This window comes from Plectropomus leopardus, chromosome 4, assembly GCF_008729295.1.
Source record: "Plectropomus leopardus isolate mb chromosome 4, YSFRI_Pleo_2.0, whole genome shotgun sequence".
Lineage (NCBI taxonomy): Eukaryota > Metazoa > Chordata > Actinopteri > Perciformes > Serranidae > Plectropomus > Plectropomus leopardus.
Window position 1 is genome coordinate 25444283 of NC_056466.1, and position 18781 is coordinate 25463063.

The 18781-nt window shown below is 40.6% G+C and overlaps 1 protein-coding gene across 1 annotated transcript in view; it reads right to left on the reverse strand.

Moving 5' to 3' along the window:
* The window catches only part of LOC121942392 (zeta-sarcoglycan), a 404536-nt gene extending 393210 nt beyond the window's left edge, over positions 1-11326 (reverse strand). Inside the window, exon 1 of the mRNA XM_042485586.1 lies at positions 11172-11326. Coding sequence (XP_042341520.1) covers positions 11172-11210 — 39 coding nt within the window. The 5' untranslated portion in view covers positions 11211-11326. The remainder of the gene's footprint in view (positions 1-11171) is intronic.
* Between the last annotated feature and the right edge of the window lie 7455 nt (positions 11327-18781).

Genomic DNA, 18781 nt, shown 5'->3' on the forward strand with positions numbered 1-18781 from the left:
TCTTGGGGTTAAGGCAAAGATTAGGCAAATAAGCAACCTTTGCTAGTGAAAAACTGATGAGACGACCCAGTGTGAGCCGATAAGGATCCACAATGGCCACACAACGCCAGACGTAAGGCAATGCTCCCAGCTGAAAAATCTTTTTTTTTTGGGAGTCCCAGATCTCCACAAAGCCCAGGGAATGAGTCCTATTGACTTAAGTGGTACCCTAACTTTACTTCTAGCCCCACCATGAGGTTGTGGTTTTGGATGAAATACCTCAACAACTGGATGACTTGCCATGAAATGTACAGACTTTCATGCAACCTTCAGGATGAAAAATTTATGACATTCACATTCCATGCTGTCATGCTGATGTTAGCATTTAGTAGCCAAGCATTCCTGTAGACTCATAGAGAAATACTGACATCTAAGATGGCATTTAATATGATTCTGGTGATAAATTTTTTTATAAGCAGTCCAACAGATTTAGCACATACATTACTTCTTCTTGTGACAAGATAAAGTGATGTGCAGGAAAAGTGACAGATGAATGATACTGTCTGCATACTCTATCTGGATTTTAACTGGATAACTTAAAGCTCCAAATGGCGGTCTAACTATACCTAGGATTGCTGTATGATTTAGGTTAACTTCACCAAACCCAGAATACCAAATAATTGAGAAAACAGATATAGTGCTGCTGAGCCACCCTTCCTCTGTTTGGAGAGCTCGCTCACTGCTGTGAGCACTGTGACGGCTTGTATTTTACTCTCAAGTTTTTATTCATTCAGCTATTCTCCGCTGCAGCACTACGTTGTGATTTAGGCGAGCAGGGTGGCTGTAATTGCATATCAAAATCTTGCCTACCGCAGCTGTAACCATAGGCCAACTTAATCCACATTTCCTCCAAATGCCAAGCTGAAATGACAGATTTGGGTAACTGGTTTATTAAAGCAATAATACACACACCTCCAGCCAGCACTTCAGCAAACATTTCAACCAGGTCACAAAAGGAAACTCATATCCTCTCCAAAAGTGTACAGTGGTTTATTATTATTGTTGTAGTTGTAGCTATTTTGCTTCTGCTGGGACAGAGAGTATGGAGATGCCACTTAAAGGGCTGGAGCTGAGCCCACCCACATACACTGTCGGAACTGGAAAAACTAGCATACTGAGTGACAGCAGGGAAACTCAAACCAAGACTGTGGGGATAACAAGTAGAACAATCATAATGTGAAAATGCAGCAGGAGCATACTCTGCAACACTGGATGCATTATATAGGCTCTAATTTGCCATAAAGACAGTATAGTGCTATATGATTTGCTACTGAATTACTGTATATATAAGTGGAGTTACTCATACAGTAGCTCTGGAAACACATTTGCTTGCTCTCACCGACTATATGCATCAAAATGACATCAGTGCAAGAGGGACTATGGAGCTGCAACTGTATGTCAGAATGGACAAAGCATTTCTTCGAGTCAAGGTTGGCTAACATGGGAAATGAAAGGCTAACATGCATAAAAAACACATGAACACTGGTCACACACACCCTGAGGCTTACAGAGGAAATGTTGAGTGGCAGGTAGAGAGGTGAAGCATCAGTCAATGCGAAGACTGGGAACGTGTGTGTGTGTGTATGTGTGTGTGTGCGCGCGTGCATGTGTGTGCGATTACTGCCATGAGTGGCAATCTGGGGCCAAGGTGCAAAGTAAATATGCCTGAAGCAAACATGTGTTTGTGCTTTTTCCTCTATCTGTGTGTGGACGCAGAGGGTTATATGTTAATGCATCCACACATATTTTTCCCCGCAAGGTATTATTAGCATTTAGTGATGGTCTGCAGGACTATGTGTGTGTATGTAACTATAACCACTGTACAGTGATGTGGACCCTGAAGCTCCCCCAGGGCCAAGTTCAACACCATCCTGTTTTCTCTCCGCTTACAAAACACCTCTACAGTCCACTCTGCCTCCACGTCCCCAGGTACTGTGGACCAGTGCACCCACACGCACTCACACACACACACACACACACACACACACACACACACACGCACCTTCCCTTGCTATAATTTAATAATAAAGGTCTCTATATTAGTAATAGTGACTCAGAGGATTCTGCCCCTGTCCCTGAAACATCTCAGATGCATGATTAAATTCTACTTAAATGTAGCCAGTGTCCACCATGTAATTTCATGCAAAGTGTGTTTATCTTCCAACACCATTTACTTGCAGAGCACACAGCCTAACTGGCAGCACTCGCTGGTTTCTGTAAAACATCGGCCTGGCAGTGCCAGTATTCCTTGAAAATAATTCAATTTGCCCTATTCAGCCCGCAGCTCATTAACCTTCGCTTTGACTCCCCAAGTCTTTTAGACATTATACTAATAATGGTAATAGATGGCATGTAGGTTAGTGGTCTGCACAGGCCTGTTTTCTCAACATCACAACCCCCTCTCACACCTGCTGCTTAATGCACCACCTGCCTGCGCCCATAGGATTTTCACGGCACCCATCTGGTATATAATCCATTCGACCAAGTTAGCTGGGAATCTGCATTTTTTTGCCAGTCACCATCAAATTTCACCAAATAAATTTTGACCTTTATGATTTAAAGAGTTGTAAATCCACTAGTAATGGATGATACATGCTGTTATATTGTTTTAAAGACTAAACCAGCTGATGTCACATTAGGCATCTGTTCTGTGGGTGCTGACTTATGCCAAACTAACTGTAGGCTATCCAGCCCCCAATAATAACATGATTGCCCACCTAGTTCTTCAAGGACCTGGGTTGATAAGCATCACATGCCAATCTCTATTTTTGCAAAAGTCTGTATAAAAACAAAATTCAGGACGGTACTTACCCTTTGCAAATTATATCGAAATGTCCATCAAGATCACCACCACCCACGTTCCTTTCTAAAGTAATTAGAAAGTAAACCAATTAAAGACAACCACTATCAGTTGTGGGAAAAAAACAAACGCTGCACAATACGGATACCACATATAAAATATTCAGTGCATCTCTAACACACACACTCTTAGACTCACATTTAATATTGTAAGTAGCCTACAGCAAGTTTCAAGAAATTAATTTCATGGATGCGGAGGTCCTAAAAACAAAGAGCAATAATTGAAAATGCTCTTTGTTGGATTGCACATTTTTTTGTAAATTAATGACTGACATATGGAAGGATGTTAATGCATCCTTCTAACAATTAACTGTTTTCTAATTTACTGTCATTATCATTTTAGTTCTGCCATGTGTGCTTGTCAAAAATTATTAAAAGCCATCTGTTGTTTTTCCAGAGTCATCAAATACGGACTCTTTGTCGTACCCCTTGGCATCTTGTAGTGACGCACAGAGCAATCAATGCACCTCTCCTCCCTTCCAACTTCCGTAGACTTTCTCGCTCTTTATTCCAAGTCAGTTGCTCTCAGCGTTCGTTAAAAGTCTAGTGCGTCTCATTAAGAGGTCTGATAGAGCATTGGTATTTGACACCCTGGGAATGAGAACAAGCTGCTTGTGTGCATGTGTGCTTGTGTGCATGTTTGTCTGTTTGTCTGTCACAAGCCTTTACCGGCTATTTGGAACATTTTGGGAAATACACCTTACCAAGAGTTGGATGACTGACTTGAGTTGGATGACTGACTTGCTCTTTCAGTACACAGAGAGTTTACAGCAGGTCAAGGCCATATTTTAGTTTACTTCAGTTTGGAAATGGAGAAAAATAATAGCCTCTGCCACAAAACACAAGGTTTCAAACAGGTCCAAAATGTACTTGTTACATGATATAGCTTGTTAGTCAGCAAGCCAGCAAAAACATCTTAGCTGGGTTAAGTTATAAAATGGGAAAATGGGAAAAACTGGTGACTGCAAAACCAGGACAGGACTTCTTAGATGCTACATTAGGTCACCAGGCCCATCTGTTGTTTGTTGGTGAATACTTAAGTGAAATTATGATAATTTTTCATTTTTAAGGCACTTAAAGGTCTCACTTGTATTGCTACATGTTTTAACGCATACATGGTGAAGTTGTTAGCGGGCTCTTTTGATGGAGCCAGGCTGGCATTTTCCCTCTGTTTCTATTCTTTAGGCTAAACTAAGCTAAACATGTCACAGAGAAACTCACAGAGCCAACACACAGAGAGTAAACTGATCCGAAACTTTCCATCTAACTCCACGAAGAGAGCAAATGATATTAATTCCCAAAATGTTGTGGTTAGATTTACCTTTAGCTACTTCATTATTTGGAGTGGTAGGGAGCTCACACACAGACAGAAAACACACTCTTTCAAGCAGTGCGGAGGTGAGGGGTCCCACAGTGTGAATTACTTCATTCTGTTGCTCAGCAAACATGACAAAATTGCTATCACACACATATTTATGCATGCACACACACAGTCTAAATACTGTAAGTTAACCTTTAGAAGGCCAACAGTAGCCCGCTAGCTATTAGACCTTTCAACAATGCTACTTGACACACACGCACACACAAAACACACACACATAAATACAGGATATATTTTAAAGAAGGAAACTTACGCTTGTTTTTCTCATTTAATACAAGCATGCGCGTGTGTGCACACGTACACACACACATATACTAACTGTGTAATGGAGGTGGCCTTTCTGCAAGGAGCAGCTAATTACCTGAAAAATGGACTGATGTGGACAAAGAAGGTGACTGACTACTGGACTTGGCAACTTACCTTGAGTATTATATGCACATGCTCCAGGCTGTGTGCCTGTGCGTGTGTGTGTGTGTGTGTGTGTATAAGACAGAGTGAATCAAAGGGTTGAGCGATTAAAGAAAGTGTAAGAAAGCCTAGAGGAAAGGACAGCTTCCCATTCAACCTTGCCCTTACTATAAGGGCATTTTGTCTGACCACTTCAACTCAAAGTTTCAAGACTGCACAGACTGTCCTTAACTTGTTCAAAATTGGGTTCAGGCTGTTCTGCAGCTCTTAAGGGGGTATGATCAACACAAGATCAAACATTCTCAGTGTCTTGCCGTGCTCCTTCAGCATAGTAAACCCCCTGAATGTTACATTTGTTCAGTCTCACCATCTGGACAAGGATGCACTTCTGCATGACAAATCGAAGGACCAGCTTTCAGAGTTACAGATGCCTGCCACTAGTGCCCATGATAAATACAGTTGTGGCAGTAACAAGTGCTGCTTGGGAAGGAATATGTTAAGTCTCTTCATTTTTCTTTTCTTTGGAGAACAGCAACCAAAAGATTTTCAATTTGAATGATCAATATAAATGAAAAAGAGGGTATCAGCTGAAAGCTGTTGAAAGGAAAGGAAGAACATTTATCAGTCTGAAATGTTTGTTTCATTGTAAGTATGTAGATAAATAACAAACTAAATCACCCTTATATTGCAACCATAGCTGGTGACTAATGCTTAGTTCACACCTCACAACTTAAGCCCTGATATTCGACAAGATGCATGATTTTCCTCATGCATCACATGACAAACTGGTCCGGGATTCCTCCTAGTGAAAGATGTTGTAGTGGGTGACCAGACCTCCGGTCAGTCAAGTAGTGTGAAACCTGCAAAGACTTTAAGACTACAGATTACAGTATGTTGTGTGAACACAATCTGTTGACTATGAAAGTTGTGCATTGTGAACTAAGCTTAACAGTTCCTCCTGTGCTACAACTGCTACTGCAATAGCATTGTCACCTTGAATGAAAACATATTGTAACTTTATACACTGGCCAGGAGCCTGTATCACACTGATCTTCAGATTGCTGTGGACTGCTGTATATGTCAATGAACCACATTAGGCATGATGTTGGTCTAAGATAGCTTATTAAGTTCCAATATTGTCCTGACCACGGCAATACATATTTGGTTCTTAAAATGCCATTACTTTGAAATGGCATTATTTATTCAACATTTTGCAATTAGTATTGAGGGACATCCAAAAGATTTATTAAGGTAGATCGTATCCAACCTGTTCAATCTATTCATTTTAAATAATAATCAACACAGATATACATTATATAAATATATGAGTCTTAAAGTTTTCTACGGTTTATCTGCATATTAGGTAAACCCATATGGTGTCGCATCCCAAAGGCTGAGAAACTGCCAAGTAGTTAAACTCATGTGGCTGTCTATCAAAAGACAGCTGTGCAATCATTTGGCACTGTAAAGGCTTTGTTATTAATGAGACATCACCCTGGGTAAACCTAATACATCATAGCCTATCTGCTATGGTTTTCACATGCAGATGTTTGGGAAGGTGCCACTGTAACAGAAATGGAGTCTGTTTGGCTTGGAGCGAGGTGGCCACTTTTCAATTTGTGCAGCTGCCACACTGGAAGCTTTAACAAACATAACTGTCACCAAAATATAATGTATTTAACACTGCAGCTCACTAAGTCATCAGTTCATGCATGGTTTATGTTCGTGCGTGAGATGGTTAAACTGAACTGGTGCCTGCTAATACACAGATGAGGAATTGTGCTTGCCTGAAGGTTAGAGATGCAGGCTTGGGGGCTGGCTGGCTTAAATGAATGAGTAATGTTCTCCCATCCCTCAGCAGCTACTGTTGAAGTGCCCTTGGAAGAGGCACTGAACCCCCAATTGCTCCAATTGAGCTGCTCAGTGGCCAGAAATGCAAAACTGTGGCTGCACTGGGTGGTTACCAAATGGGGTTGTGTGAAAGAGTGCAACCAGGGTGGGAAAGCAGCCACCATGCAAATGCTGGTTCATTCTGGCTGAAGCTAGTACCATAAGTTGGTTTACTTTGCCAGCCACTTTGGCAGGTAACTAACCATCAATCGGAGGTTGTGCTCTATTTTGAAAATCTAGTTGGCTCATGAATAAGTGAAAGGATCTGAAAAATATGTCTGGACTAGCTGCCACATTGTCAGCCAGCCAACCACAATTTAGAGGACTTATTCTATTTATGGGTCTTTAATTTTTATTTGGCTAGAAAATTGTCAAAGGACCTTAAATGTTGTGAGGTTTTTGCCTATCAAGGTGACCAGTCAACTCAATATCTTGTGTCTTGCTATGGCACGATAATGCCATAAAGTATGGATTTCTTCTGCTTGGTCTTGTCTGTTTACATCAGGGTTAAATTATACTTTTGATGTAGCACTCCCAAAATTGAACTACTCCAGGCTTTTCAGTACCCGTTCCTGTTACAAGTTGAGAGCCTCTGATCTAGTGGGTCAAATTCAATCTGACTGCCTTTATTATACTGCATATAATTTATGGTGCAGCTATTACTAAAGATCAATAGCACTTAAACTGCTCCATTGATATTGAAACCTGCACTGATTTACAAGCAGATAGGTCTTTGGTCAAATCGAGAGACACACACACACACACACTCACACTCACACACACACACACACACACACACACTTATACCACTTGTATATTTGATATAATGCAGTGACTTCCCAATGTCCCAGTGTTGTCCTTGTTCGCTGTTCATTTCCTGTGATTGCTCTTGGAGGCACACACACTCAGACGCATACACTTGACTAACTGAAAAAAACCTTGGCTTTCCATTAGATTGGATTGCTGTGTGTGTGTGTGTCTGTTTGTCTCCAGTTTACTTTCAAAAGTTCGAGAGGCCAGCTGGCCAGCAAACTGGAACCTGTACGCTTTCTCACACACAAACACACAGTTCTGCTATACTTGAGAGGACACTGTATTGATTTACATTAATCCCCACATACAGTGTACTTAAAAGTATGTTGGGTTGTGAAGGACTGACACTTACAAGCATAGATAAACATGGCTATACCAACACAAACAAACACACGCATTTTCAACCTTCACTTCAAATGAAGAGCGCTGAAGGAGACTGTGTGTGTGTGTGTGTGTGTATGTGTGTTTGTGTGTGTGTGTGCACATTTGCGTGCCAACTACCAATGAACTAGGACTCTGGGATCGTCAGCTTTGCCAAGGATTTGACAGCAGCTCTGCAAAAAACAACCAGCAGATGGACAGATAGATGGACTGGTGGAAGTGGATGGAAATTCTTTAAACTCGTTGGTCAAAGTGATGGATTAATACTGCCAAGGTTGAGATCTGACTGTTGGCCACCCAGTGATACTTTGGGGTTGAAAGGCCGTTATTGGGGTCCACAGCTGAGGGTATTTCAACAATAATGTTGACTTTTTACTTGTTCAAAAATGTAGAATGGCAATATTCTTCGAATTTGGAGGTATAACCCAACAACACTTAATGTGCAATCACTCATCAAACCGTAACATGCTTTCATTGTATTTTAAAGCAAAGTTTTTCATCTTGGATGTTAATTAAGTACTTATAGCTGTTATGGCTATGGGGCATCATTTGTTTTCACTCACTGCCTTCATTGTAGGGATTCAGAAAATACAGTTACTACCTGCAGTTAGCATCAATAGCTAAGCCAGGGGCTAATTTGTATGTTTACTTTTATTCGTACTCAAAGGCAAGTGTCTATACTTGGAAGGCTTTAAGAGTCATGTGTTGCTTTCCCTGAACATTTCTTCGAGAGCCTTTCCCAAATCTCTGCAATAGAAGCGACGAGTGCAAAGTTAGCATTGTGGCCACAAATATGAGAACACGAACACAGGTTGAACATTTCTGGAATTTTGCTTTAACATATCATAATGTTGGCGTTGTAAGGTTTTGTTTGGCAATGCATCCTGTTAAACTATACACACAGTGGAAACCACAATGCTCATGGTTACAGTTATCAGCCGCTTATATGATGCAAAAGGCTTTGAAAGAATCATTTAAAACACTGTTTAAATAATCTGCATACAGTTATCAAACAGTCTGCTTACTGTGTTCATTTGGGTCTTTTCATGTATGACAAATTATGGAAAAAAATATTTAAAACTACAGGAATTCTATTTTTATTTTATTTTTTTACATTGCTCCCATAATAGTCTCCTGTGCCCCACAGTTACCTATCTGCTTCCAGCTGGCTACCTGAGGCTGGTGTTGCATGCACATTAAAATCATGACAGGAAATAGACAGTCCCTTTCTGTCAATGAAAAACACATTTTCCTTAAAGCTTATTACAAACTGCCAAAAACAAGCCAAAAAGATACTGCAGCAAAACTTAGTGTTCCTAACGTTTCCTTGTGTAGTCCACTCAAACATGACACAAGCATGAAGAGCTTTTAAAGATGAAAAATGGGTAACTCAACTCTAATTTTGAAAAGGTCCAGAGCCTTATTTTAAACTCACAGTACATTATTAATGACGAGATAAATTATGTTAAACTAAATGCAAGATATGTACTCTATTTACTCTCATTTTGGTGCATGTTAAACTCTTTGATATAATATGCTGCAATTATAAATTTAATCACAAATTTAAACACATACAAACATGACATCAGAAAAGATCAGACAGCTCATACATGGAACAAAACACCAATACTCACAGCTCTACAGGTCAAGTTCATTGGCTTACAGTTAAGGTCATTTTTTAAAATCAGAATGTCAATTTCCATCTTTGAAATCTGTGACCGGCCAGCAGAGTCAAAGTATATTTGGAGCGCTGCATTAGGGCAGTATAGAGGTCTCCCTCTCAGAAATGTGATCACATAAAATGCTACTTGAAATGTCAAACCCCTGGGGAATCTCATCGATTTGCTGATTTATCCAATCGCTGATTATCTGTAACAGCGGCGATACATAGGAAACGGACATTTCCACCCACATTTCCTGTTCCCTGATGAAAGTGTGACATTATTACAGTACAGCATGTGGCATTTAATGTCTGTACTGATAGTGACCTGCACGAACCTTTTGGCTTATTATTGCTAATGGTATCACTAAAATACTTCTACAATGTGTGCTCTTTATTCTTAACAATTCCTTTGAGGGACTCGTGTTTTTTTCTGTTCGTAACAGGTTTTATTACAGTGCTGAAATAAACAACATTATCCAGGCTTTCCGTGGCTTTATGTGGCAATATACTAGAAGTGCACGGACACTAATGCAACCACACATAAATACAAAAACATTCAAACATCTTATATAGCTTTATTCTACAAATAAAATTTGAGTGATGAATGAATGTTTAAGGAATGAGTGATTTGAGTACATTTCCAAACTATTGGTAGAGAGGGAACAGGTGCGGAATGCTCCCCTGGCTCCCCAAATGGATTTTTCAGTGTTCATGCAAGATAACCTATTCCATTATACACACACCTGTATAGGCTATATCTTTATCTGAACATCATTTGCCTGCCTATATCATTGATGCTCAATTTAGCTCTTCCCATTGACATGACATCCACATGATGGAGGTTGGGAGGTTGGGACAAAACTCTTTCCCAGATAGAGAGGGAAGAGCTGTAATAACAGCGACCCAGATCCCCCCCAGTCCACACACACATTCAGGACTAGGCACACTGGCACGTAGCCTGCACACAAGTCCGCCTGCACAAGCGCACAGAGTTCCAATATTTATTTTTGTCTGGACAGTTAGAAAAGAGACTTCACTTTTAAACAGGTAATGCACATTACACTGAAATTGAAATAAATTGAGGAGATATCCAAACAGCGTCAGATGTGCCCCTTCACCCCACTGCTCTGTCTCTTAATTTTCTACCTTCTGCACAAAGATGCAGCCCCGTCGGGAAAATCCTTCCCCGCGTCCCACCGACGCCCACAGCAGCTCCCTGCAACAACTCTCTGTGCAAGCAAAGCATATTGAAATTCACCCCACGCTCCGAATACTGACATACACACTGCCCCTCTCTCCCTCTCTCTTTATTCCCGAACCGACATAGAAATAGTGTGGATGTGTGCATGTGTGTGTGATGAAGAGACAGAGCGCCAGAGATGATCTTGGATCGTGATGCAACAACCCAGAGCCGACAGTGGTAAACCTGTTATTGCACCTCGAGACGTTTAACATCCGGCTCCTATAGCATCTTATAGCTGTTGGGTCACCCAACTAGCCCAAACAGCCACCCGTTCACCCATCCAGCCACCCAGCCAACCAAGGAAAGCAGTTTTACCCTTCATCACCAGGCACTCTGCTGCGGATTAGTCCAACCTGCCACCCAGTGATAACAGCCATCCGACCAGCCACCCATCGTACCCAGTCACCCGACAGGCCACCCAGTCATCCACCCACCACCAAACGGGGACTGCAACTCTCCCCAGGAAATAAGTGCGCGGCGCACCGGCGTCTTACCTTGAGCGCCTCTATATCCAAAGACGTCGACCGGTCCATGATCGAGAAGTGAAGTGCTGCAAATCAGTCACGAAAATAGAAGTCCCACAGGCGAGGAAGATGAGAGGGGTTTTTTTCTGTAAAGAAAAGTTGAAATGCTCTCTAGAGTCCCAAACTCTGCCGCAACATCCCTTGAATTATTGTCAGGATGAGGTTATTAATATTCCACCACGGCGACGGATTTTCTCAGTTTCATTCCTCCCGGTGGGTGGCTTGGTTAAATCAGGACTCCATACCGTGGAAGTCCCCCCCACCCCCCGACCTCCGGTCCCCGATTTGTCCGTGCAGGGGATAGAGAATAAATAAATAGAAAATATTTGTCTGTGCGTAATGTTTCAAGCTGCGGCTTTTGCGCACTTGACGATCCGGTACGGCTTTTTTTTGTTATTGTTGTTGTTACATCTGAGTGAGAAAATATTCCCCCACACTGCAGGAATGAAGCCGGGGTTTTTAGACTCTCCTGTCAGTCGGTCAGCGGATAAATGCAGTTATATCCCGTTGAATCCCAGGAAATGTGAGTGTGATGTTGGTGTCTGCTCGTGCAGTGGTCGGCAACTGGAGAGAAGGAGTCCGGATAAGACAGATGATATTCTGCCGTGCCTGGGCGACTTCCATGCGGCAAACCGCCAGAGATATCAGCTCTCCCCGAAAGAAAAGGGAAAGAGGGTGAGAGAGGGGGGTCAGAGAGAGTGAGAGAGAGAGAGAGATGGTGGGAGAAATGCTGAAGAGAGGAGATGAGGAGAGCTGCGAGAGTTGAGACGAGAGGAGAGAAGGAAGGAAGGTTTATGCTGTATATTATTCCAATGACTGACGCACCAGTGTGGTGTGTGTGTGTGTGTGTGTGTGTGTGTGTGTGTGTGTGTGTGCGTGCGTGCGTGCGTGCGTGCGTGTGTGTATGTGAGACAGAGAGGGAGAGGAGGGCAAGCAAGGGAGAGGTAAAGGCTCCTTCTAATCAAGTAGATGAATCGAAAATGCTGCTTTGCCACTGAAGACAAGAGAGAGATTTAAATGCAGAGGCTGTTGGAAGGCTGTAGCAGAAAGTCTGGCTGGTTGCTGCCTTAGTGTGTGTGTGTGTGTGTGTGTATGTGTGTGTGTACAAACAGAGGCACAGAATACAGTATGTATATGAATATTGCAGAAAAAGCATCATATTGTGACTGTGAGTACAAAAAAATAGATAAGTAGATTATATATATTGGGGTCAGCTGAAAAGAACCTTGTTTTTTTCTTTCTTACTTTCTTTCTTTCCTTCTTTCTTTCTTTCTTTCTTTCTTTCTGTCTTATGGTGCAAATGGTCTTCATCCCTCTCCTGCATAATAAGGTGTCGCCGCCTGCCGACCACTAGGGCTTTTTATTATCTGTCATACACCTTCTGAATAAGGAGAAGAGCAGAGCAGTGGAGAGGAGAGGAGAGGAGAAAAGAGGAGAGGAGAGGAGAGAAAATGAGACAAATGAAGAGAGAGGAGCAGTGGAGAGGAGAAAATTCAAGGTGTGATGTTGGAAGGAGGATTGGAGACAAGTAGGAGAAGGGAGCAGTGGAGATGAGAGAGAAGGAAAAGTGAAAGGATGGTGAAGATGAGAGAAGGAAGAAAGGAAAGAAGAGAAGAAGGAGGAGAGGAGGTGTGCTGCCTAAAGGAGGAAAGTGAGACAAAGGGAAGAGAGCAGGAGAAAGGAGAGAAGGAAAATGCAGGGGGATTAATCCAATGTTATGACAAAAGGGAGAGAAAAGATGCTGATAAACAGGAGAGCAGAGCAGAGGAAAGGAGAGGAAACAAAGAGACATGGTAGGATGAAAAAAACAGGAGAAGAGGGGAGAGGAGAGAGGTTCTCTTAATGTCTATTTACAATATAATTGTCTATTAATTATAAAATGTAAAATTTTGTGTAAAAGAACACGCAGTAAATGATTTCCTTGAATCATTGAGTAACTTACCATTTACATTACATACACTGTGCTAACTTCAGTTACATTTCACTCAAATACAGTTTTACTACTGTCCTATAACCCATAGTATTAGATATGATGACTGCATGCAAGGCAAGACAGGTAGGATATGCTGAATAATGTTCCCTCATAGACTCAGACCTCCTCTGCCAGCCAAGCGGAAAACACCTTGCCACACTGCAACAAGAACGGATATGACTATCATTTCTCCCAATCACTCTGCTGAGGATGTAAACCACACAATTATTATCTATTTTATAATTTATCAATATTCTGAAAGCCTGTGAAGTTTAGACTCAGTGTGTTTAGCTGCATAACCATTTTTACCCCAAAACAATATATATCCAAAACCCATTCCCCAGAGTAAATGTTGGCATTGCACATTTCTGCAAACAACAGATATTGTATAAACACAGATATTGTAAAGTGTATGTTGTGATAATGCTGTGGTTAGCATGTGATTAGGTTTAGACACAAAAACACTTGGTTAGAGAGTTAGGAAAACATGTTTTTTAAAAAACCCAAATTTTTGGCTAGATGATCACATATTGTAAAAAGTATGTCTTTTTATAAAGAAAAGCAGGTACAGGTGCTATATAAATACTGTGAAAGTGTCAAAAACACTCAATCCACAGAGAAATACAAACAAGCCATCAAGATTTTCTATGAATTTGTGATGTCACAAACACCATTCAAGATGGCTTACTTTGCATTTCCTGTTGGATGTTTTGCATTGTAGATAAAAAGAAAGAGGGTAAATCCAGATTCAGGCAGACAGTATGAGAAAAAATAATGTGCTCTTTGATTTAAGCATATGTGAACATGTTCCAGTAGAAACCCAGAATCCAAATATACAAATAAGAACCTGAAAATGAGCATAATATGGGACCTTTAGAATACCTGCTTTGGTCACTATCTGGAAATGTCCCAGTCTGATGTCAAAAATGTGTACATCTGTTGGTTTTGAACAGTGGTCGGCCGCTGTCTGTTGCTTAATAGCCGTCTCACGTGGGTATCACGTTATCCACCATTCCCTCCTCCTACTGATGCATTGTGCTCTGGCAACTGGACTGGTATACTATATAATTAAAAGAACATAATCAGTACGTCAGCACATGTTTCTTAGTTCAGTGTGAAGTGAATGGACAACAGGATAACCCAAAACACATGGATGTGTGTTTGTAAAATAGACAGAATCAGCATTTAGGGACAATTGTACAGTATTTCTTTAGTTTCAACATTATGTTGTTGATGCACAACCTCAGTGACTCCTTCAAGATTGCATCATCCTTGGCCACATGATATCTGCTCAACTTCAAAGCCTCTATATTAAGGACTGTTTCAAGTCCTTTCCACTTTACATTAGTGGGACAACCTACAGACTCCAAGTGTAATAAGCTGTCTTCAATTTCATAGATTTGCCTATGAGAGTGGTCATGCATGCGTTCACACATTTGTGCTGTACAGAGCTCAGACACTTTCTGAAATACACACACACACACACACACACACAGCTATAGGCCTATTGAATAGCACACTAGAGAACACAGAGGAACATTTGTTGAGGGAGTCGGTCAGAGATAACGAACATCATATTAATGAATGCCTCACTCCTTCTCTCCACTCCTCCCTCTCTGTTTGTCTGACTCTCTTCTTTGCTGCTTTTCTTTCTCCGCTCTCTCTCACTTCCCCTCTTCATCCCCCTCACTGTCTCTCTGTTGCAGCTCTCCCTCCAACCCCACTCTACCTCAGCATATCTCTCTCTCTCTCTCTCTCTCTCTCTCTCTCTCTCTCTCTCTCTCTCTCTCTTTCTCTGTTTCTCTTTTGATGTTGCACTCTTTCAACCTCTCTCTCACTCGAGCTGTTTTGCTATTTTCTGCTCCTCTGTAACTCGGGGACCCCACCCCCACCACCTCCACCTCCCCACCACCATCTCTCTTTCTTTTCTATAACTTTGTGCTGTCGGGCAATTAATCATTTTTCCGAGGACTCGTTATTTTTTATAAGGGAGCGGCTGACATCACATACGGGCACCCAGTCCTGTGCCAGCTGGATATGACATCACCCATCTCTCCACTTAATATATCTGCTGCTTGTTCAAATGCAAATGCACAGAATCCCTCTCACTTACGACTGTATTACCACAACTGCTCATCAAAACCAAAGATAAGTACTAAATGTAATTTACCTTATGAATGAAAAGGCACATGAATGTAGCTCACATGAAACTCCAACTTTCTCATGGGATATTTTTCACTTATGCACGTGTGGTTTTCACATTTCACAGCTGCTCTCCTTTCTGTGTACGTCTCCTGATTTTTCAGTGACTTTATATTGAAGTATCCATCCCGACTACTACGATTTTACCCGCCCTAACACTCTACAGAACCATGATGCAGCTGTGCAGCAGCAGCAACTGACAGGCTTCTGTCTTTCTCTCTGTCACATCTTAAAATAGATGTGCAACATGTATTTGATCAAAGGGTGGTTGGATGAGTGATACAAATCTTTGTGACATCTGTGCATGTCTTCTTATTGTTATCTCTCCATGACAGCAAAATTCTCAAAGCAGTTACGGTTCTGAAAAAATCAATTCTATTACATGATTTGCTGATTAACATACATTCATTCATTCATTCATTTTCTGTAACCGCTTGTCCTCTTGGGGGGTGCTGGAGCCAATCCCAGCTGTCATCGGGTGGAAGGCGAGAAACACCCTGGACAGGTCGCCAGACTATCGTAGGGCCGACACATATAGACAGACAACCTTTCACACTCACAGTCACACCTAAGGGCGATTTAGAGTCACCAATAAACCTGACCTGCATGTTTTTGGACCGTGGGAGGAAGCCGGAGACTGATTAACATACAATTAATCTAAGTCAATTTTAAGGACTGATTCATTTAAGTCATTTCTTCAGCAAAACTTTCAAAACTTCACCAGTCATTTCCTCTTGAATGTTAACAGATACTATTTGATTTAGTCCTTTATGATTGTGAAATTAATACTTTTTGGCTTTGGGGCAAAACAAACTATTTATATTTCCCAAAGAAAATAAAGTGAAAAATAAAGGGAACGTTTTAAAATGCCTAACTAGTGCTGGGCATTTTTTTTTTTTTTATTTTCTCACAAACCAAATTCTTCTTGAGAAAAGGGGAAGAAACTAGTCTGAATAGCCATCCCTCAAACAAAATGTTTACCAGGTGCAATCTGCTGTATAGTTTATTAACTTATGTGACCTTTACATTAAAAAGTTCAGCAATTTCAGTTCTTTGGAATGACCATGTGTGGCAATTTCAAGGGAGTCATTTGACAAATTCTGCAACCAAGCCCAACCAGTCTGGATGTTTCCATGATTGACCTGCTATAGAGCGAGAGCTATAGAACTGTGGTTTAACAAGACTGCAACACGTACTGATTGTTTCACGGTGCATTGGCTTTAATATTCCAACATGCGTTTCATTTCAGCAGTGTGTGTGTGTGTGTGTGTGTGTATGTGTGTGAGAGAGAGAGAGAGAGAGAGAGAGAGAGTTTGAGACTAGACTAGACTTCCTAACTTTCATACATTAAATATTCACCTCATTCCTTGGTAATTGACATTTTTTTCTGTTAATTGGGTGCTTGTCTTATTAATGTGCCATTCAGTTTCACATCAAAATTGTTGCCCTCACTACCATATAGCAGAAGATTCCAGAGCATTGTTTTCCTATAAACCTTGTACGAGCCACTTAGACATCAGGCCACTAACACCTTCCACTTCACCCTTCAAAGAAAGACCTTTTTTGTTCATATGTTTTTCTTTTCATTTAAGATGAAAAGGCCTATCAGCGCATTTTCAACACTGTTCACCAGCTGAAAGTAAAATTATGTGGCTACTTAAGAGCTGGCTTTTGTCAATAGAGGTTGTACCTCCTGAGTAGGCATGCAATCTAAAAGACAGACTGAAAGCTATTTTGCACTACAGAGAGTGAATGAAACAAAGTAAACTAGATTAGCCACTTCCTCTGCCTTGCCTTTGGGTGAGAGCCAGGTAATTACACCGAGTGGCTGGAAAGGTACAGACCTATGTCCAGTGTGGTGCAATCCAAGTACAATATAATTTGTCTTGTATTGTATTTTATATTTTCCCATGTAAGTGTATATCTTTTTTTTTTTTTTTTTACATACCATTACATTTAAATGTCTTTTAATGTTTTTTCTTCAGCACCACTTTTATATATGTTGTTTTATTTAAACAAAAAACAAAACAAAAAACAACAACTATTGTATTGTTTAATTCTAATTTAAACATTTGAAAATCTGTGTTTAGCATGGAGTGGGGATACAACTACATTTCATTGTGCAGTCCTGTATTGCATAATGACAATAAAGCAGAACCTTGAACCTTGTAAGGCCATAAAGACATCTCTGCTGAGAATGTGTCAAGATAATGAATCTTTGGTCTTCTGTAGTGTTGCATTAGTGCATTATATTAAAATGTGTATCTGCATACACCCTCTACCTCCAAGAAAGTCACCACTGCTCTGACTATGAGAAGTTTTACACCGGTAAAAGTAATGTTTATTGTAAGGCTAATGTACTGCATTACATTAGTCACAAAGTGCTGAGGTGTAATTTCATGGCGAGACAGGGAGACACGTCACCCCCAATGATTTCACATTAATCATTTGTCCCCCTCAATTAACTCTATGAGTGTCTGAGACAATCTCACCACTCCCAGAACATATGAAAGAGAAACAGAGAGAGAAATTCTGCGGTCCCTGGTTCAGATGTCACATTCGTTCACAGTTTTGACAAATGGCAAGCCAAGCTACAGACCAGTAAGTTAATTGAGGGGGATGTTCACTCACACATCTGATACATTTCTTGTGTTCTAGGAGTGAAACACAAATTTCCAATGGGGAAATTTAAAGAAGGAAGTAAACTACAGATGACAGTATGTGCATTGAAATAATAACACACACACACACACACACACACACACACACACAAATATATATAATATAATTCTTACTCCAAAAACTGCAGAGCTTTGGAAAGCCATAAAACCCTGGTTGATAAATAGGTTTAGTCAACCTGCAACCTGATTATGCGAGTTTGAATGATTTTAGCACTTTTAATGCAGCCTATAACCTATCTGTGAAATTACTTGTTTTGGTGGAGGCAATGCCTAATTTTATTTTATTTTATTTGATGGTTTATTTATCAAAATCAGTTTAATTAATCATCAATGACAAAACCCTTTTTTCTTTTAATAGATGTCCATTGTCTTTTATTTTTTCTTGTCATCCTGCTACTGCATAAATCAGAATTTATATGCACTGTTCAGATCAGGCTGCCATGTTAAGTGTTAAGTTATATAGGTATATAAACAGTGTATTACAATTAAAATAAGTCTAATTACCAGGCCATACTTAATGTAATTAGTAAATAATTTTACTAATAGATACCTCCGGGAAAGTTGAAATGATAAACATCTCGTGATGTAAATCTAAAGTAGTGTGTTAATAAATCTGTCAGTTTAAAAAAACAACTACAAGACCCAGAAGCCTCCGCGCTTTATACCTCTTTCCGTTGATTGGTTGACTCAACATCCAATCACTTATCGGAGACGTGTCTCGCAGT